Source organism: Microcaecilia unicolor, chromosome 8 (assembly GCF_901765095.1).
Source record: "Microcaecilia unicolor chromosome 8, aMicUni1.1, whole genome shotgun sequence".
Lineage (NCBI taxonomy): Eukaryota > Metazoa > Chordata > Amphibia > Gymnophiona > Siphonopidae > Microcaecilia > Microcaecilia unicolor.
Window position 1 is genome coordinate 244,955,774 of NC_044038.1, and position 21,263 is coordinate 244,977,036.

Sequence of the window (21,263 nt, forward strand, 5' to 3'; positions counted from 1 at the left end):
CAGGCTCCGCTCATTCTGCCTCGCCTCACCCTATGCTTGGAACAACCTTCCTGAGCCCTTACGCCAAGCCCCCTCCCTGCCCGTCTTCAAGTCTTTGCTTAAAGCCCACCTCTTCAATGCTGCGTTCGGCACCTAACCCTTACCGTTCAGTGAATCCAGACTGCCCCAATTTGACTGCCCCTATCGGACCGACCGTTCACTTGTCTATTAGATTGTAAGCTCTTTGAGCAGGGGCTGTCTCTCTTTGTTAAATTGTACAGCGCTGCGTAACCCTAGTAGCGCTCTAGAAATGTTAAGTAGTAGTAGTAGTAATATACGCCCAAAGCGATGTAACTCCTGCCAATAAAAAAGGCAGCGAATGTTGTGGATTGTCCATAAAATTAAGTGTGTCATCTGTATATAAGAAAACTTACTTAACATATAGTAACATAGTAAATGACACCAGATAAAGACCTAAACAGTCCATCCAGTCTGTCCAACAGTCACATTCATTCTGAATTCTAGATTGAATCAGCAATGAATGTGATATTATATACTAAGAATTTAATTTAAGGTAAGCACCTTACATATAAAGCGCTTTACTTAGGTACCCCATCATATCTTGCAAACTAAACTATTCCATACACACCGTCGCAAACATTACGCTTACTTACTGATAATAGACTGGTAATTCCACCTCCCTCGAGAGCTAGGTGGGAATCAACTTGAGCTTCCTCATTTTTCATTCTGTCACCATCACTATGGAATTCCTTCCCAAAATTTATCAGGGTGGAAGAATCATTTACGCTTTTTCATAAGGCTTTGAAAACCTACTTCTTTGAAAAAGTTTTTGAAATTTATCACGGTCTATCTAGAGAACCACTCAGAAAGGAAAGGAAGTATGGCTATTTAAACAGGGAATATATACTATCAAAGGAAATAGCATTGCCTGATGTGAGGTGTATGAATGATACAATTAATTGTTTTGTCCTCTTTGGTATGGAAGTTTTTGTTACAGCTGTCCTATCACAAAATGGATTTCGTTTGTTAGAATATTATTGTATATTTGTACTTTTTAAAGATGTAAACCGTTCTGATTTGCTATGTAAGAAGTAACGGTATAGTAAATAAATAAACGATGGGGTTCGGGAAGTTTACAAGCTCGAATTCAACTCTCCTGTTCCCAGATTTTTTTCTGGAATACCACTGTACCATGTGCTCCAAGCTGGTGGCAGTACTGGCCACTTTGCAAGACCTCCTACAGTTGTGGGCCTTTATTCTCATACCCCCCCCCCCCCCTTGAGGTTCCCACGGGTCGCAATTCCATTTATTTCATGGTTCCCAAGAAGGGGGATGCCTTTCGGCCCATTCTGGAAGTCAGAAGGGTGAACTAATTTCTGATGGTTCAGCACTTCCACATGGAGACCTTGCAATCCGTCAGTGCGGCGGTTCAGCCTGGCAAGTTCTTGACGGCTCTCAAACTCTGGAAGGCATACTTGCATGTCCTGATTTGGCAGTGTCATCGGAGTTTCCTCCGGTTTGCTGTCCTGGGTCATCGCTTCCAGTTTTGGGCTCTCCCCTTTGGCCTGGCCACTGCTCCACGCACCTTCTCTAAAGTCGTGGTGGTGGCGGCAGCCTTTCTGCATTGGTGTGGGTTGGGCCTCTCTGGGTCACTGTGCTGTTGCCTAGGTCTAGGGAGTGTGACATCATCAGAGAGGGCCTTGATAAGGAAGTGGTGTTGTTTCCTTCAGAGCCTTTGCAACAGAGGTGTTTGCTTTAGGTAGGGTGGTGCAGTGTGCACTTCTGACTTTGTGTCTAGTTTCCCTGCTTGCTTTTGCTAAGGGCCAGGTTAGTGTTAGTGCAGTGTGCACTGGTGACTGTGTGTTTAGCTTTCCTGCTTTTCCCTTATGGTTCCCCTGCTTTTCCCTCTTGGTTTTGGAAGCATTGCTGTGTGTAGGGCTTTGGAAGCTCTGTTGTTGTTAGAAGTACTTCAGGATTTGGTGTTGTTAGGAACACTGCAGAGTTTGCTGTTAGAAGTACTTCTGGTGTTTGTGCTATTGGGAGCATTGCAGTCTTTGCTGTTGATGTTTGGTGATTTAGAATCACTTTTGGCTTATGTGTTAGCTTCCCTGCTTTTTCCTTGTGGCTCCCCTGTCTTCCCTTTTAGTGCTAGGAGCTCTTCTGGTTGCTTGCCAGAGTAGTACTTGGGAAGCACCGTGTTAGTTTTGTTTCTAGCTTGCTACAGCAATGCTTACGTGGCTTGTTGGTTTTGTGTTTTGCTTGTTGGTGTAGAGCTCTGCTTGTAGCTTGGTGCTTAGTAGCACCTGTGTTGGCTTTGTGTTTAGTTCCCTGCTCTGTTAGTTTAGGGCTTAGGAAGTCCCTTTCTTGAGCAGGGCTTAGGAGCTCCTGTTTAGTATAGGGCTTAGGAAGTCCTTTTGTCAGTTTACTGTTAGGAACACTCCTGCTGGTTTAGGGCTTGGGAGCACGTAGATCAGTTTAGGTTTAGGAGCACTTCTGTTTCCAGTCCTAGTCCCTGTGTCATCCGGTATCCAGTAAGTCCTGCCGGCTACTCGAACCCAGGAGCTCAACTCCTGGGGGGCTTAGTAGCTAAGTGCAGGTGAAGCTGTGTGGACCAGTCCGGTGTGCTGCAGTCCGGTGTTCCAGTCCTGTGTCCTCCAGTCCGGGGGATTCCAGTCCAGTGTTCCAGTCCGTGTGTTCTGGCTCGCTGGGCGGTGCCTGCAGTCCCTGCCGGTGTCGATGTGCTTGCCCAGCGTTGGTTGGTGGGTTTTGCCTGCTGCTGTCGCTCCTCGTCAGCAGCCCAAGGGCTCACATTTGCTCCAGAGCCCAGCCCCGCGGGCTCTGAACCTGAGAACCTAACACTTTGTTTCTGCCATTGGAAGAAATTTGTCAGGTGGCTACTTGGGCTTCCTGGCTTACTTTTTTGAAGCATTACAGGATGGACATGGCAGCATGGGACAGTGCTCGGTTTGGAGCAGAAGTGTTGGTGAGGGGGTACGTTAGCTTCCTGCCCTATGTAGGGTATGCTTTGGTACATCCCACCAGTAGGATTCATCTGCTGCAGGCGCTAAGGAAGGTAAAATTATGTCTCTACCTGATTTTCTTTCCTTTAGCTGCAGCAGATGAATCCAGGATCCCTCCTTGTTAGTCAACGCCTGCCGTTTTTCCTTCTGTGCAGCTTCGAGGCCTCTTTCCCTCTTTCTCTAGCGCAGATTCAGACAGAAAGAGGGTGCATTCTACAGGCAAGAGTTTGACAGGAGGGGAGCTTCTGCTCCATTGTTCCCTTTGTTTGGATTCTGATTTTTTTTTGTTGTGAGGAAGGTTTCTGAGTTCTGGTTACCTCTTTTTGTTTTCCAATTACTTTCCTACTTGCAAATGACATATACTAACTGATGCAGGGACTGGCACTCTGGTATCACTGCCTTTAATCTTGTTTATCTCTGTCTCCACCTGCTGGTAGATGGAGTAACTAGTGAGGTAATTAAATTTGCTGATGACACAAAGTTATTCAAAGTTGTTAAATCGCGGGAGGATTGTAAAAAATTACAAGAGGACCTTACGAGACTGGGAGACTGGGCGTCTAAATGGCAGATGACGTTTAATGTGAGCAAGTGCAAAGTGATGCATGTGGGAAAGGGGAACCCGAATTATAGCTACGTCATGCAAGGTTCCATGTTAGGAGTCACGGACCAAGAAAGAGACCTCGTTGTTGTCGTTGATGATATGTTGAAACCTTCTGCTCAGTGTGCTGCTTCGGCTAAGAAAGCAAATAGAAGGTTAGGTATTATTAGGAAAGGAATGGAAAACAAAAATGAGTATGTTATAATGCCTTTGTATCACTCAATGGTGCGACTGCACCTCGAATATTGTGTTCAAATCTGGTCACCGCATCTCAAAAAAGATATAGTGGAATTTGAAAAGGTGCAGAGAAGGGCGACGAAAATGATAAAGGGGATGGGACGACTTCCCTATGAGGAAAGGCTAAAGCGGCTAGGGCTCTTCAGCTTGGAGAAAAGGCGACTGAGGGGAGATATGATAGAGGTCTATAAAATAATGAGTGGAGTAGAACGGGTAGATGTTAAGCGTCTGTTCATGCTTTCCAAAAATACTAGGACTAGGGGGCATGCGATGAAGCTACAATGTAGTAAATTTAAAGTGAATCAGAGAAAAATTTTCTTTGCTCAACGTGTAATTAAACTCTGGAATTCGTTGCCGGAGAATGTGGTAAAGGCAATTAGCTTAGCAGAGTTTAAAAAAGGTTTGGACGACTTCCTAAAGGAAAAGTCCATAGACCGTTATTAAATGAACCTGGGGAAAATCCACTATTTCTGGGATAAGCAGTATAAAATGTTTTGTACATTTTTGGGATCTTGCCAGGTATTTGTGACCTGGATTGGCCACTGTTGGAAACAGGATGCTGGGCTTGATGGACCTTTGGTCTTTCCCAGTATGGCAATACTTTTGTACTTATGGACATAACCGACCAGTTCCTGGATTCATCTGCTGCGGCTAAAGGTAAGAAAATTTATCAGGTAAGACATAATTTTACTATTCTGCTTTATCCATAGTTTTCTAGGCAGAGTTCAACAAACACAGGCATAATAAGAATATCTAATACATAACTAAGTCATTAACAGAAACTCGACCTAAACAAGACAGAAATACAGTTCATAATTAAAGTATAAAGTAAATAAAACTAAGTCCCCACTACAAAGACCCGCCTCAGTAAACATCAGTCTGCTTTGTATGCCGGAGGAAACAGAAATGTGTTTAACTGTGTCCTGAACCTTCTCATCTCCTGCTATTCTCTAATACACAAAGCTGATTCCAGAGTTGCGGCCCTGTGATATAAAAAAGTCGAGTGTTGAAACTCCTCCAGCCTAACATCCCGATAATTGGGTACATCTAAAACAGAAGACTGGCTCCCTATCCGTTTCCGCATACAGTTCAAACTCCTCTTATTGACTTATAAGTACATTCACTCTGCAGCTCCTCAGTACCTCTCCATTCTCATCTCTCCCTACGCTACTCCCCGGGAACTCTGTTCACTGGGTAAATCTGCACCCTTCTCCTCCACCGCTAACTCCAGACTCCGTTCCTTTTATCTTGCTGCACCATCTGCCTGGAATAGACTTCCTGAGCTGGTACGTCAAACTCCATCTCTGGCCGTCTTGAAATCTAAGCTAAAAGCCCACCTTTTTGATGCTGCTTTTAACTCCTAACCCTTAGTCACTTATTCTGAACCCTTATTTTATCATCCTCACTTTTTTTTTTTTTTTATTCTTTTATTTATCAATTTCAATTTTTTCACAAGCATTTAAATCTTGAATAGGCAAAATAGTACATATTAATAATATAATCATAATATACAGAAACAAAAATTGTATCACTTGTATTAGACCACCATAAGATGGGGGGTTTAAGCAGTTACTCAGGAGATGAGATTCAAAATAAGAAAAAAACAATTCAACAAAATAGAAAGGCATTGGCCAAATTTGAACCAGTTATTACATTATTATGTCTCTTTAAATCTATTACTTAAGGCAAATTATACCTGTTAGGCAAGAACATGTATTAAATTAACTTTTTCTGAGCAATAAACTGTTTTAAGTGTTCAGGATTTAGGAAAACATATTTAACCCCGAGATATTTGATGTTGCATTTACATGGATAATTCAGGTTGAAGGAGGCTCCTAGAGCCAATGTTGCTGATCGAAGTGCCAAAAACTCTTTTCTCCTGGCTTGCGTCTGTTTCGTTACATCTGGAAATATCCAAATTTTACTCCCATAAAATGGGGTTTGTAAATTTCTCAACGCAATTTTCCTAACATTTTCCAAATCCTGATGAAAAATAAATGACACCAGGAGAGTTTGGCGTTCAGTTAACTCTGTCAAAGAAGATTCCAATAGTTCTGATATGTTAAGGTCTTTTCCCTCCTGTTGAATATCACATTCTTTTTCCTTCACTTTTTTCGTTGGAAGATAATATATTTTATTCAGTGGAGGTATATTATCTTCTGAAAATTTCAAATTTTCTATTAGATATCTTTTAAAAATTTCATGCGGTGGGTAGATTGGGGTCTTAGGAAAATTCAAAAAGCGTAGGTTTAATTTCCTATTAAAGTTCTCAAAATATTCCAATCTCCCATGTATCAAAGTATTGTCTTGTATTAGTTTTACAGTAGTTTCCTTCAGCTTAATATTTTCTTCTGATAAATGATTTATCTTATCTGCGACATCATTTTTCATAGTAGTAAGGGAAGAAGTCAAAGTCTGAACATTTACTACTAAAGATTCTATCTTACTTGTTGATGCCAAAACAGTCTGGAGCGTCCCCCATATTGCCTCAAGTGTTACCGGCGCAGCTTGAGCCTCAGATGGTAGAAGGGCCTCGGGAGAGATTTCAGCTATAGGGCCCAGATGTGATACCAGACCACCGCTTTCGTGGGTTCGTGATTCCCCTCTAGAGCTGATCTCTGCCGGTTGCGGAGGAGGAGAACGCGTTGGGGGGGACAACGATATGTCCTGTCCCTGGAGTATGGCTTCTCCTTGCGCACATTGCTCAGCGGGAGCTCCCAACGCCAGACTGGTTCTCGCGAGATATCCTTCGATTGTTTGCTGGGTCGGTGTCGATGTAAGAACCGGCTGGGCTCCCGTTCTAACAAAAGCCTTTCTCTTAGTATGAGGCATCGTGGGAAACAGGTAAAAGTAAAGCGTTGTTTAAGAAAACCGCTATAAAACAAGTGAGAAAGGCTTAACTCCAGCAAAGTTCCTCGAGATATTTCGCGTTAGAGTGTTGCGGCCGCCATCTTGCTCCGCCCCCACTATCATCCTCACTTTTAATATTCCCTTATCTCTTATTTGTCCTGTTTGTCTGCCCTAATTAGATTGTAAGCTCTGCCGAGCAGGGACTGTCTTTTCATGTTCAAGTGTACAGCGCTGCGTACGTTTAATAGCGCTTTCCTTAGCGTCCCTCCGGACCGGACCAGGATTGGACTCTTGGGTTGTGCTCGCCTACCAGCAGGTGGAGACTGAGAAAAACTTGTGACTCTGGAGAGCCAATAAGAGCCCTGGTCATGTGACCCTAGCCCCAGTATTTTCTCAGTCTCCCAGCAGGTAGGAAGCGAGCCCATTAGTCTCTCTCTCTATCTTTCTCTTTTAGAGGTTAATAATAAGAACAACAATGCTACCTCTTCTTCTGTGCCTAGGAATTCTCTGTTAGACGCTGGTCAGGTAGGGATTTCTTTTCCTTTCTTTTTTTTCAGCCTCTGGGGGTGTTAAACTCGGGGTGCCCCCGGGTTCCTCCCCCCTTCCTCCCCATCTCCCATACGTAGCTGGGAAGGGCTACCCTTTGTTTAGCATTCTGGAAAGTCCCACATTTTTAACTAGCAAGCTCAGTTGTTTAAAAAAAAAAAACCAGACTGCTATTTTATTTCTTTTCAGCACTGTTCTTTTCTAGCTCGGCTGTATTGTTTGGCCATTTTTAATAGGCAGCCATTTGTTACTCTAAAGGAATTAAAAGAAAACGAAATTAAGACGAAGCTTTTTCTTTCTCCAGACTTTTGCTGGCAGTCAGCTCTTTCTTAGCTCAGCTTTTAAAATATATATATGTATATATATATGTATAGATATATAGATATATAGATGTATATGGATATATTTATATATTAATACTAGCGAATTATTCAGCGTCTGTGTCTTTTAAAGGGGCGATTTTTCTCTTCACAATATATAAATGATAAGTTGTAGTAGAAGACTTCATGGAACAGAGCGATCTCTTTGGCTGATAAATACACAGTTTGGCAGTAAGAATAGTACAAATCCTATCATGTAACCCTTTGAACATCAGGTACAGGATCTTGAATCGAATTCTATAGGCAGCCAATGTAGTTGCTTGAGCACAGGTGTGATATCAGAATGAATTGATTTTTCACTCTTTCAATAAGTACAAAGACCAGAGGACACTTGATGTAAATATTATTAAAACAAATAGGAGGAAGTAGTTTTTTTCATGCAAGGAATAGTTAAGCGCTGGAACTCTCTGCCAGAGGATATGGTAACAGTGGTTAGCGTATATGGGCTTTAAAAAAAAAAAAAAGGCTTTTTCTTCCAGGATTTGCAGAGGAATGAGTGCCTTGCTCTCAGAGAATCCACCAGCAGTATGTTTGAGGGTTCTCCTGAAGTACCTGAAAGTTGCCAATCCATTTTGAAAGTCTGATAAACATAAAGTGGTACCGAGTTGGTTACATGTGCATTTCACATGAACCCAGGACACAGATTAATTTATAGTTTCTACATAAATTAATTTATAGTTTTTGGGATCTTGCCAGGTATTTGTGACCTGGATTGTCCACTGTTGGAAACAGGATGCTGGGCTTGATGGACCTTTGGTCTTTCCCAGTATGGCAATACTTACATACTTATGTACATGTCACAACCAATTAGAGGAGCATTCCTTACTGTCTGGATACACTGTTCTGCACAAGTGGGGTGTTATCCCGTCTTACCAGCAGATGTAGGTAGCAAAACAAGCTAAGCTATACCAGTGACCTCACCTATATTAGCTGGTGATGGTCCCTGGAAAGATCCAGTATTTTCTCTACCTCCAGCAGATGGTAGGTTGTGCTGTCTGGTGCTCCTGGTCCCTCCTTCCTCCTGTCTGCTGGCTGAGGCTGCACAGCTTGGTTGAGCTTAAGGGCTGCTCCCAGTTTATCTGGACCTGGTTGAGCACGCAGCTTGGCCTCATTGTCTCTAGTCGCGCTTCTTAGTGCCCACTGTGTGAGACGTGGCTCAGCCCTATGGGATCTGGGAGGTCAGTGCCTTGTCTACACATCTTCAGTAAATGTTGCTCTGGCTGCAGTTGAGCCTGTGGCCAGGCCCAACTTTTGTACAAGTGGTCTACAGAGTGGTGAATTAAAACATAACTCTGAGTTTCCTATTTAGTATGTAATATCAGGTGCCTGCTTTAACCAGTAATCAAAAGGTATAATTTTTGCTTTTGCTTCTTGTTTTGAATTTGCGAGTATTACATATGCAGAAAATGTATATTATCCTAATGTTTGTTCTCTGAGAATCTGTTTTGTCTTCATACAGGGAGAAGTGGAACACTGGTTGGCATGTGCTTTATACGTTGCATGTCGTAAAAGCATCCTTCCAACAGTCGGAAGGGGGATAATGGAAGGAAATTGCGTTTCTCTCACCAGAATACTACGTTCGGCTAAGTTAAGGTAGAATCTTTTATTTATTTATTTTTTCTTCCTACAGAATGGTGGATTGTATGATGTTGAGCACCTTCTCTTTGGAAAGCAAATGGAAACATAAAGAGTAAAATATAAATCATACATAGAGTAAGTTTTATACAGTGGTGGAAATAAGTATTTGATCCCTTGCTGATTTTGTAAGTTTGCCCACTGACAAAGACATGAGCAGCCCATAATTGAAGGGTAGGTTATTGGTAACAGTGAGAGATAGCACATCACAAATTAAATCCGGAAAATCACATTGTGGAAAGTATATGAATTTATTTGCATTCTGCAGAGGGAAATAAGTATTTAATCCCTCTGGCAAACAAGACCTAATACTTGGTTGCAAAACCCTTGTTGGCAAGCACAGCGGTCAGACGTCTTCTGTAGTTGATGATGAGGTTTGCACACATGTCAGGAGGAATTTTGGTCCACTCCTCTTTGCAGATCATCTCTAAATCATTAAGAGTTCTGGGCTGTCGCTTGGCAACTCGCAGCTTCAGCTCCCTCCATAAGTTTTCAATGGGATTAAGGTCTGGTGACTGGCTAGGCCACTCCATGACCCTAATGTGCTTCTTCCTGAGCCACTCCTTTGTTGCCTTGGCTGTATGTTTTGGGTCATTGTCGTGCTGGAAGACCCAGCCACGACCCATTTTTAAGGCCCTGGCGGAGGGAAGGAGGTTGTCACTCAGAATTGTACGGTACATGGCCCCATCCATTCTCCCATTGATGCGGTGAAGTAGTCCTGTGCCCTTAGCAGAGAAACACCCCCAAAACATAACATTTCCACCTCCATGCTTGACAGTGGGGACGGTGTTCTTTGGGTCATAGGCACCATTTCTCTTCCTCCAAACACGGCGAGTTGAGTTCATGCCAAAGAGCTCAATTTTTGTCTCATCTGACCACAGCACCTTCTCCCAATCACTCTCGGCATCATCCAGGTGTTCACTGGCAAACTTCAGACGGGCCGTCACATGTGCCTTCCGGAGCAGGGGGACCTTGCGGGCACTGCAGGATTGCAATCCGTTATGTCGTAATGCGTTACCAATGGTTTTCGTGGTGACAGTGGTCCCAGCTGCCTTGAGATCATTGACAAGTTCCCCCCTTGTAGTTGTAGGCTGATTTCTAACCTTCCTCATGATCAAGGATACCCCACGAGGTGAGATTTTGCGTGGAGCCCCAGATCTTTGTCGATTGACAGTCATTTTGTACTTCTTCCATTTTCTTACTATGGCACCAACAGTTGTCTCCTTCTCGCCCAGCGTCTTACTGATGGTTTTGTAGCCCATTCCAGCCTTGTGCAGGTGTATGATCTTGTCCCTGACATCCTTAGACAGCTCCTTGCTCTTGGCCATTTTGTAGAGGTTAGAGTCTGACTGATTCACTGAGTCTGTGGACAGGTGGCTTTCATACAGGTGACCATTGCCGACAGCTGTCTGTCATGCAGGTAACGAGTTGATTTGGAGCATCTACCTGGTCTGTAGGGGCCAGATCTCTTACTGGTAGGTGGGGGATCAAATACTTATTTCCCTCTGCAGAATGCAAATAAATTCATATACTTTCCACAATGTGATTTTCCGGATTTAATTTGTGATGTGCTATCTCTCACTGTTACCAATAACCTACCCTTCAATTATGGGCTGCTCATGTCTTTGTCAGTGGGCAAACTTACAAAATCAGCAAGGGATCAAATACTTATTTCCACCACTGTATATATACAAGCCGTAAAGCCCATTACAACAGGTGCCATTTCTGTAGTATGTAATGAAATAGCCAAGCGGTCAAGGTTTTGTTTTTTAGAAATGTAATTTATTAGTTGATGAACGTAATTTCAGTTGATGTCTACAGTACACTTTTATATACTATGTTTTTGGTGTAAACAGCATTAGATCCTTCAGAATTTGAACCATGTTATTGTTTGAGTTATGTGATTTCCCATGTCCCTTATTGTTCTAATATTGTGTGTGTGTGAGAGAGAGAGTGAGTATGTGTGAGAGAGAGAGAGAGAGAGAGAGAAAGTGTCTGTGTGTGTGCATCTGTGTGAAAGAGAGAGAGTGTGAGAGTGAGTTGAGAGAGAGAGAGCTGGTAGGAGTCCCTGTGATAGTGAAGGGTCAGTTGCTCCTTATATGCATTTGTTTATTGTTCTAATATTGTGTGAGAGTGAGAGAGAGAGAGAAAGTGTGTATGTGTGTGAGACAGAGCCATTAAGGAGAAATGTGCTGTGATACCATAAGTAATTGGTGTGCTGGAGAGACCGTGTGTGTGTGTGAGAGAGAGAGAGTATGTGACAGTGAGTTCAGTGTCTGGGTTTTATTTTTTTTAAATTATATTATGCTTCCCAGTCTCCACCTGTCATGTTGTGTAACCCAAAGCAATTGAGAGTGAAAGTCCTGGTACATTGTCAGTGTGTGACAATGAGTTCAGTCTGTGTTTTTTTTTTTTTTTTTTTTTACATATGCTTCACAGTCTCCGGCTCTCATGTTGTGTAACCGAAAGCAATTGGTGTGCTGGAGAGAGACAGATTGTGTGTGTGTGTGTGTGTGACACAGACTGTGTGCGAGTTCAGTGTCTGTGTGTGCTTTTTTTCTTTCTGTTTTGTAGATATTATGCTTCCCATACTCCGCCTGTCATGTTGTGTAACCCTAAGCAAATGGTGTGTGTGAGAGTGAGTGAGTTGGGGGGGAGCAGTGGCGACGTGGAGGTGGTGCGTAGGGGGGCGACTGGGGGGTGTGTCACAGCGCACCTTCCGCTTCTAACCGTGCACCGTGTGCACCCACGCAGCCACCATACCAATCCACCGTACCAATCGTTGCGCTGTGTGGTGTTACGCAACCAAGGAGGGGAGCTGGGACTGAGAAACCAGCTGCAGAAAGTTATAGCCTCTATCAACGCTGGAACAGATCTTTGACGTGCCGCACATGTGCACAACAGTGCGGCTGCAGAAAGTTAGAGCCTGTAAGAACATCAGAACAGATCTGTGCTGTTCTGCACATGTGCGGCACGTCGGTCACTCTCCATTTATATAGTAAGATGTGTATCGCCTGATTGCTAGATTTTGCTGGTGAGAGATTGGGCTCAAGTTCCTTGATTCCCCTTAGCCAGGGTTAAGGATGTGCTAAAGCTTTGGGCCTGTGTATCAGCTGAGAAGAATCCAAAAATTTAGCGTCCCTCCGGACCGGCCCAGAATGCAACTGGTGGGTTGTGCACGCCTTCCAGCGGGTGGAGACTGAAATCGCTGACTCTAGAGAGAGTCAATAAGAGCCCTGGCTAACTGTAACTAGACTCAGTATTATCAGTCTCTAGCAGGTGGAAGGTGGTGAGCCCTTTCAGTCTCTTTTTTTTATTTTTTTACTGTTTTCTTTATTTAGTTTAGCAAAAAAAAAAACAAAAAAAAAAAAAAAAGGGTGTGGAGCTCTTACTTCCAGGAGAGGATCCTTCCGTAGTTCGAATTTTCCACAAGGAAGATTTGCAATAGCTCATTTCTTTGGTGGCTACTACCTTGCATTTCAACCTAGCCCACTCAAGGGCCAAGCTGTAAGACAAAATTGAGCCGGGTCTGGATGAAACACTGGCCCCTGAACTAGAAGGCCGTAAATCTGGTAGCTGTAGCGGAGGACCGTCAAGAAGGTGCATGAGATCGGCATACCACGGCCTGCGAGGCCAATTCGGAGCTATCAGAATTACTAGACCCCTGTGTCTCAATTCGTTGAATTAGATGCCCCAGAAGCAGCCATGGAGGGAAGGCTAATAGAAGGCCCTCTGGCGATGACTGAAGGAGAGCATCCACTCTGCTCGCCTTCAGATCCTTCCTGTGACTGAAGTTGAGCACCTTTGCGTTTAGATTTGAGGCAAAGAAATCCATGACTGGAGATCCATGACTTTTCGAAATGCTTCCATCCCTAGATCCCATTCTCCTGGGTCTACAGTGTGCCGACTGAGAAAATCTGCCTGAACACTCGATGTCCCAGCCACGTGAGACGCCGAAATGGTGACCGGATGACTCTCCACCCAACTCATGAGCTGCTCTGCCTCTTGCTCCAGCAGACGACTCATCGTTCCCCCTTGATGATTGACATACGTCACCGCTGTAGCATTGTCCGACAGAATGCGAACCGAGTGTCCCCCGATAAGAGGGCAAAAGGCTTCTAACACCAACCAAATAGCTCTGGTTTCTAAGAGGTTGATCGAGGAGGCGGCCTCCTGGCGAGACCCTGAGCATAATGACCCAGACTGTGGGCTCCCCAACCTCTGAGACTGGCATCCGTCGAGACCACTGTGGCAGATCCAAAGGCTTTATACATTTGAAATTCTGGTGGGAAACCTTCTACAGAGGTCCCCAAGGACACAGAAAGAGAAAACCTTGCCTGCTGGGAGCCATGTGGCTGAAGAGCAACTGGTCTGACATCGGATTCTGCCTGAAGCAAAATGGAGGCATTTCCCGCCGCTCCAGACAGCAGGATACCTGATCCATCTTCATTAAGCGCTGCCTCACATTTGACCGGTACCGCCGTACCAAGCCTAGAGGGACCGGCCTCCACCGCTGCATCAACGGCGGTACAAAACTTGCAGACTCCCGATGCAGTTAAGCCGCGACGCAGGCAAACTGAGCAGCGCTTCAGCTTTTCTGCCATGGTGCCAGAAAAAGCAACAGAATGGCGGCGTGTCTTTTTTTTTTTTTTATAAATCTAAAGCAAGCCGCCCCTACAAGAGCTGAATACAACCGAGGCCAAACTGGAGCTGCCTTGCTCGTTTTCGCCTACATATTGCAGAACTGAAGCTGCCAAACTGTTTTTTTTTGCGTTTCTTTTAAACGGCAGCTGCCTCTCCCGAAGCCTTTACACACTCTTCGCCTGAAGAGGTGAAGGATGGCTAACGACCTGCAGTACTGGAAAAGCAGGGAGACCAAGGAAGGATAGTGGGGGGAGGGACCCGGCCATCCGAGTGTTAACACCCTCGAGGCTTAGTGAGATCCCCGCGGATCTCAGCCTCCAGACACACCAAGAGACACCTGGGGCACAGAAGAGCAAAGTCCTAACCTGCAAATAGGTGGGAAAATGTGGGATACAAATGCAACAAATAATAAATAATAAATTTGAAACGAATTGGAGAAAATATTTCTTCACTCAATGTGTAATTAAACTTTGGAATTCATTGCCAGAAAATGTAGCAAAAGCAGATAGCCTAGCGGGTTTTAAAAAAAGATTTGGATAGCTTCATAAAAGAAAAGACCATAAGCCATTATTAAGATGGACTTGGGAAAATCAAACAGCATAAAATGTAATGTTTTGGGATCTTGCCAGGTACTTGTAACCTGTATCGGCCACTGTTGGAAACCGGATGCAGGGATTGATGAACCTTCTGTCTGTCCCAGTATGGCAATACTTATGTATCTTATTCCTGAAGCTGAGAGAAATAAGCTCTCTGAATTGTTCTGTAATGGCATTCTCTCAATTACACATGGGATAAGGAGACTTCAATATCTCTAGGGGTAACTTTTGTACTTGGATCCACCGACCATAACCTAGCTGATGTCTCAAAATCCTGAAGTGACATGAGTTACAAAGCCTGTGTATATAAGCCACTGATACTGTATCCAGTGAATCGATGGCAAAAAGTCATTCCTTAGCGTTCTTCCGGACCAGTCCAGAATGCAACTGATGGGTTGTGCACACCTTCCATCATGTAGAGACTGAAAACTGACTCCAGAGAGAGCCAATAAGACCCCTGGCTAACTGGAACTAGACTCAGTATTATCAGTCTCTAGCAGGTGGAAGGTGGTGAGCTCTTTCAGTCTCTCTCTCTCTACTCTTCTCTTTTCTTCTAGGTTTATAAATATATTTAGGATATTTTATTTTGGGGTAGAGAGCGTCTTGAGTTTTATTTATTCTGTGCTCTGGTGTCTTTTGTAGTGTCTGGAGGCTGAGATCTGTGGGGTTCTCCTTAAGCCACTCAACTGTGGCTGTCACAGTTAAGTGGTTGGGTCCCTCCCCCCCACCTCCTCCCTTGCTCTCCCTGCTTTGCGTAATTTCCTGCAGGTTGTCAGCCGGCCTTAAACTGTTCAAGGGGAAGAGTGTTTTATGCTTTGGGAGAGGCAGCCGCCGAAAGAAGAAAAAAAAAAAACCCTTACAAAATTTTTACGTAAAATAAAGAGAGAGAACTACAAATGGCAGTCACGAACGAGCATGGCAGCTCTGTGCCCACCTTGGTCGATGGCAGCTTACTTTATTTCTTTGATTTTTGACTTCTCTTCAATGGAGTTTGAAAAAGCAAACAAACCGTACCAGGACTTTCACTCGGCGCCATGGCAGAGAAGCTTAAAAAATATTCGTTGTATCTGTGGCACGGGCTGCCGGCTTCCAGGGTCTGTAAATATTGCACAGCAATGGACAGAGAAGTGGAGGCCGGTCACTTGCTTGTCGTTTCTTCAGTGCCAGCGGCAGCCACGGTTTCTCGAGATTCGGGTGGCTCGGAGGCAGCGTTGGTTCGATTAGTGCTGGGGAAATGCCACCATTTTAACCCAGGCAATGCCAGCAGACAGACCTGCTGCTCTGCAGCCCCCTTGTTAGAACAGGCAGATTTGCCTTTTAATATAGCCTCTTTGTTCTTGGGGGGGGGGGGGGTCTCCCCACCCCCTGAATTAGTATTGCAGATGTATAAGACCTTTATGTTACAGAGCCCTTTGGGTGAGGGCTTGGAATGGCAGGCACTGCCTGCAAAGCATTCCAGGAGGGCCTGGGATCTGGAGGAGGGTCTAGTTTCCAATCCAGATGAGATGCCCTCTTTTTAGGTGGGGAGTACACTATATAGGAGAGGGGATTCTTTCTGAAGACCCCAGCATGATGGAACTGGGTGTGGAGCTCTTACTTCCAGGAGAGGATCCTTCCGTAGTTAGAATTTTCCACAAGGAAGATTTGCAATAGCTCATTTCTTTGGTGGCTACTACCTTGCATTTCGAGGAGGAATAGTCCACGGCTGTGGAGAGCCGTGCAGGGTATTAGAAGACCTTTCCTATACACAGGATATTCGAGATATTATTCAGGCTCAGTGGGATGTTCCAGACTGGAATTCTAGTTCATCCCTGCCTTGACGATTGGCTGATCAGAGCAAAGTCGTATCAGGAGAGTATACAAGTCACGGATTATGTGTTGCAGTTCCTGCAATCCCTTGGTTGGGTGGTCAACTTGCAAAAGAGTCATTTACAGCCATCTCAGTTGCTGGATTATCTGGGGGTGTGCTTCGATGCTCGGCAGGGGTGAGTGTTTCTTCCCCAGGCCCGAATACTCAAGTTACAGTTGCAAATTTGACGGTTTCTGCAGAGGTTGGTGCCATGTGCAAGGGACTATCTTGAAGTGTTGGTCTCCATGGCAGCGAAGATAGAGACGATGCCTTGGGCCATTGCACACATGAGATCTCTTAAGCAGTCCCTTCTCCCCAGGAGGTCGCCGCATCTATGCATTTCCCCAGTGGCCTCTAATAGGGCGTCTCATTCAGAAGATCGAGGCACACAGGGGCTGGGTGATCTTGGTGACTCCAGATTAGTCCCATAGGTCTTGGTACGCCGATCTCCTGCTCCTGCTAGACAGCTCTCTCAAGTTTCCAGAGGTTCTCGGTGTCCTGGTCCAGGGTCTGGTAGCTCATATAGCCTTATATAATACCCATGAATTTTTCTGATGTAACTAAATAATTTTAATAGGAGGGGAAAAAGCCTCAAATTATAAGGGAACACTCCTTCGTTGGTATACCAGCAATAGGGAGGTCCCTTAAACCATCATGGGCAAAAACCTCCTTTTATAATTTTTAAAGTATGGCTACTGCTCAAAATACTTCAATACTTTAACAAATGAACCGTCTATATTTAATTAGCGGATCAGGTGCACTTATCATTTTGCTCAACAGTCTTTTAGACACCTTCCACGGCCCGACTTCGGCCTAAGTTTCGAATCCTTCCTCAGGGTCCGTGGTGTCTGACTTTTAAGATCTGTTGGAAAAGCATAAACAAACATCAGCTAAATCTCTGGAACATAACTTTGGAAATTATTTACTTACTTAACTTCGTGAACCTTACAAGGTGCTTCGTGATCTATTCACTTTAGCTGAACACTGCTCAAACACATGGCCGTGCTTTATCTATGCTGACGTCAGACGCCTCCAATCAAACCCCTCCCTTAGAAGTGTCAATCAAAATGGCGTCACATCATATTTCTCAATCTCGTGCTCCATTAAAAGAATTTATTCCATTCTATTCTGGTATTGATACCAAAAGGATGTAATAGACCACCCAATCTGATGAACACGACGTGTTTTGTTGTAAAGTGTACTTTTTCTTTGATTGGGGGTCAGTGAATTCGCATATATCTAACATGATGTCACATATCCCACATTTTCCACATCTTCTATGTCCTCTCTCGCTTTGCTCTTGCATACTTGATGGTTGTCTTAACTACTACTACTATTAGCAGACTTATACGGTCTGTGCCAGAGCCGGTGGTTGGGAGGCAGGGATAGTGCTGGACAGATTTATACGGTCTGTGCCGTGAAGAGCACAGGTACAAATCAAAGTAGGGTATACACAAAAAGCAGCAAATATGAGTTATCTTGTTGGGCAGAGTGGATGGACCGTGCAGGTCTTTTTCTGCCGTCATCTACTATGTTACTATATGTTACTACTACTATTTAGCATTTCTATAGCGCTACAAGGTGTACGCAGCGCTGCACAAACATAGAAGAAAGACAGTCCCTGCTCAAAGAGCTTACAATCTAATAGACAAAAAGTAAAGTAATCAAATCAATTAATGTGTACGGGAAGGAAGAGAGGAGGGTAGGTGGAGGCAAGTGGTTACGAGTCAAAAGCAATGTTAAAGTGGTGAGCTTTCAGTCTAGATTTAAAGGTGGCCAAGGATGGGGCAAGACGTAGGGGCTCAGGAAGTTTATTCCAGGCGTAGGGTGCAGCGAGACAGAAGGCGCGAAGTCTGGAGTTGGCAGTAGTGGAGAAGGGAACAGATAAGAAGGATTTATCCATGGAGCGGAGTGCACGGGAAGGGGTGTAGGGAAGGACGAGTGTGGAGAGATACTGGGGAGCAGCAGAGTGCGTACATTTATAGGTTAGTAGAAGAAGTTTGAACAGGATGTGAAAACGGATAGGGAGCCAGTGAAGCGACTTGAGGAGAGGGGTAGTATGAGTAAAGCGACCCTGGCGGAAGACGAGACGGGCAGCAGAGTTTTGAACCGACTGGAGAGGGGAGAGGTGACTAAGTGGGAGGCCAGCAAGAAGCAGATTGCAGTAGTCTAAACGAGAGGTGACAAGGTTGTGGATGAGGGTTTTGGTAGAGTGCTCAGAAAGAAAGGGGTGGATTTTACAGATGTTGTAAAGAAAGAAACGACAGGTCTTGGCAATCTGCTGGATATGAGCATAGAATGAGAGAGACGAGTCAAAGATGACCCCAAGGTTTCGAGCTGAAGAGACAGGGAGAATGAGAGAGCCATCAACAGAAATAGAAAACGGGGGGAGCGGGGAGGTGGATTTGGGGGGGAAAATGAGAAGCTCGGTTTTGGTCATATTTAATTTCAGGTGGCGTTGAGACTTCCAGACAGCAATGTCAGACAAGCACGCTGAAACTTTGGTTTGGATGCAAGGTGAGATATCAAGGGTAGAAAGGTAGATTTGGGAGTCATCAGCATAGAGATGGTAGGAAAAGCCATGGGATGAGATTAATGAACCAAGGGAAGAAGTGTAGATAGAAAAGAGGAGGCGACCAAGAACAGAACCCTGAGGTACGCCGACAGGCAGAGGGATAGAAGTAGAAGAGGATCCACCAGAGTGAACACTAAAGGTGCGGAGGGAGAGGTAGGAAGAGAACCAGGAAAGGACAGAGCCCTGGAATAAGTGAGGACAGGGTATCGAGAAGTATGCTGTGATCGACAGTGTCAAAAGCAGCGGAAAGATCAAGAAGAATGAGGATGGAATATTGACCTCTGGATTTAGCCAGTAATAGGTCATTGGAGACTTTAGTAAGCGCAGTTTCGGTTGAGTGGAGAGGACGAAAACCAGATTGTAGTGGGTCAAGAATAGCATGTGAGGAGAGAAAATCAAGGCAGCGGCGGTGAACAGCACGCTCAAGTAATTTGGAGAGAAAAGGAAGGAGGGAGATGGGTCGGTAATTAGAGGGACGAGTGAAGGCTTCTTAAGGAGAGGTGTGACCACAGCATGTTTAAAGGCAGCAGGGACAGTCGCAGTGGAAAGTGAGAGGTTGGGAATGTGACAGATAAAAGGAATAAGAGCAGGAGAGATGGCATTAAGAAGGTGGGTGGGGTGGTACATTTTGAGGAAGAAATGAGAAGTGTAGTTTCTTCAATAGTAACTTCAGGAAAGGAGGAAAGGGAATGAGGGGAAGGAGAGAGAGGAGAACGGACTAGTGGAGGGAGAGGTGGCGAGGTAGAGAATGCAAGGTTTATCTTTTGAACCTTGTGAAAGAATTCAGCAAGGGTCTGAGGAGATAATGAAGGGGGAGTTGGGGGAGGGGGCACCTTGAGGAGAGAGTTCAATGTGGTGAAGAGAAGTCGAGGGTTAGAGCCAAGAGAGTTGGTCAGTTGGATATAATAATCCTGTTTGGCACGTAAAAGAGCAGATTGTAAGGAGGTCAGCAAGGGCCCGAGATTTCCGCCAGAGGCATTCGGCGGAGCGGGTACAGGAACATAGGTAGCGGATATTAGAAGTCAGCCAAGGTTGGGGTTTTGTACGCCTTATAGGGCGGGTCATCAAAGGTGCAAGAGTGTCTAAGGCAGAGGATAGAGTATTGTTGTAAGAAGAAACAGCCTCATTGACAGACGTGGATGGTGCCACAGTAGAGAGGAGGTTTGAAACATGGGAGGATAGAGATGAAGGGTCAATATCGTGAAGATTCCTAGATAAATTAGATAGGACAGGACTAGGAGGGAGGAGATTTAAGTGTGAAAGTTATAAGATGGTGATCAGAGAGGGGAAGATCAGAGGCAAGGAAACTAGAGGGTGAACAGTTGGAGGAGACGATGAGATCAAGACAGTGACCATTTTGATGAGTGGGGGAGGTGGAGCATAGTTGGAGATTAAAGGAGGACGTTAAAGCGAGTAACTTGGAAATATAAAGAGTTGGAAGGATCATTAGCAGGAATATTAAAGTCACCAAGGATGAGAGAGGGGGAGGAAGGATCATGGAAGAAGGCAAGCCAGGCATCAAAGTCACTGAGAAAGGATGAAAGGGACTTATCAGGGGGACGATAAATGACCGCTATTCGAAGAGGCAGAGGAGAGAAAAGGCGGATAGAGTGGACTTCAAAGGAGGAAAAACAGTGAGATTGAGGTGGAAGAAGGGGTTGAAATCTGGAGGAGGGAGAGAGAAGTAGTCCAACACCGCCCCCATGACCAGTAGGGCAAGGAGTATGTGAAAATAGATAACTGCCATGGCACAGGGCTGCGACTGAAGCAGAGTCATCAGGGCAGAGCCAGGTTTCTGTTATGGCGAGCAGATGGAGGTGATGCGAGATAAAGAGGTCCTGGATATAGGGGAGTTTGTTACAGATAGAGCGGGCATTCCATAGGGCGCAAGAGAAGGGCAGAGAAGAGGAGGGGAGTAGAGGATTTGAGATGAGGTTAGAGAGGTCGCGGTGAGATCTGTAGAGTTGGGATAATAGTTGGTGAGGAGGGCCAGGATTTGGATTGATGTCACCGGCTAAGAGTAAGAGAAGGAGAAAAAGAGAGTGGAGGAGAGTAGGAGAGGTGTGGCCACAAAGGCGTCGAAGGCGAGAGGTATATAGGTGGAATGGGGAAGGCAAAATGGAGGGAAGAAAGAGACGGAGATTAAAAGCCAAGAGGGAGGAAGAGGGTAGGAGAGAAGGTGAGGTGATGAAGTCGATGGATGGGCAGTGAGTTCCTGTAGCGGAGAGAGGTAGGGGGTGAGGGAAAAGACAGGGCTAGGAAGAGAATGTGAATAGGGGCCATAAACGACTGAGGTACTTAAAGCTGAAGGTGCAAGAATCTCTTTTAAATTT

General features: G+C 44.9%; 1 protein-coding gene across 1 annotated transcript in view; it reads left to right on the plus strand.

Moving 5' to 3' along the window:
• RBL1 (RB transcriptional corepressor like 1) overlaps positions 1 to 21,263 on the plus strand; it is a 389,513-nt gene that overhangs the window by 18,101 nt on the left and 350,149 nt on the right. The window contains 1 exon segment of the mRNA XM_030211607.1: positions 9,091 to 9,224. Within this exon segment, the coding sequence (XP_030067467.1) occupies positions 9,091 to 9,224 (134 nt within the window).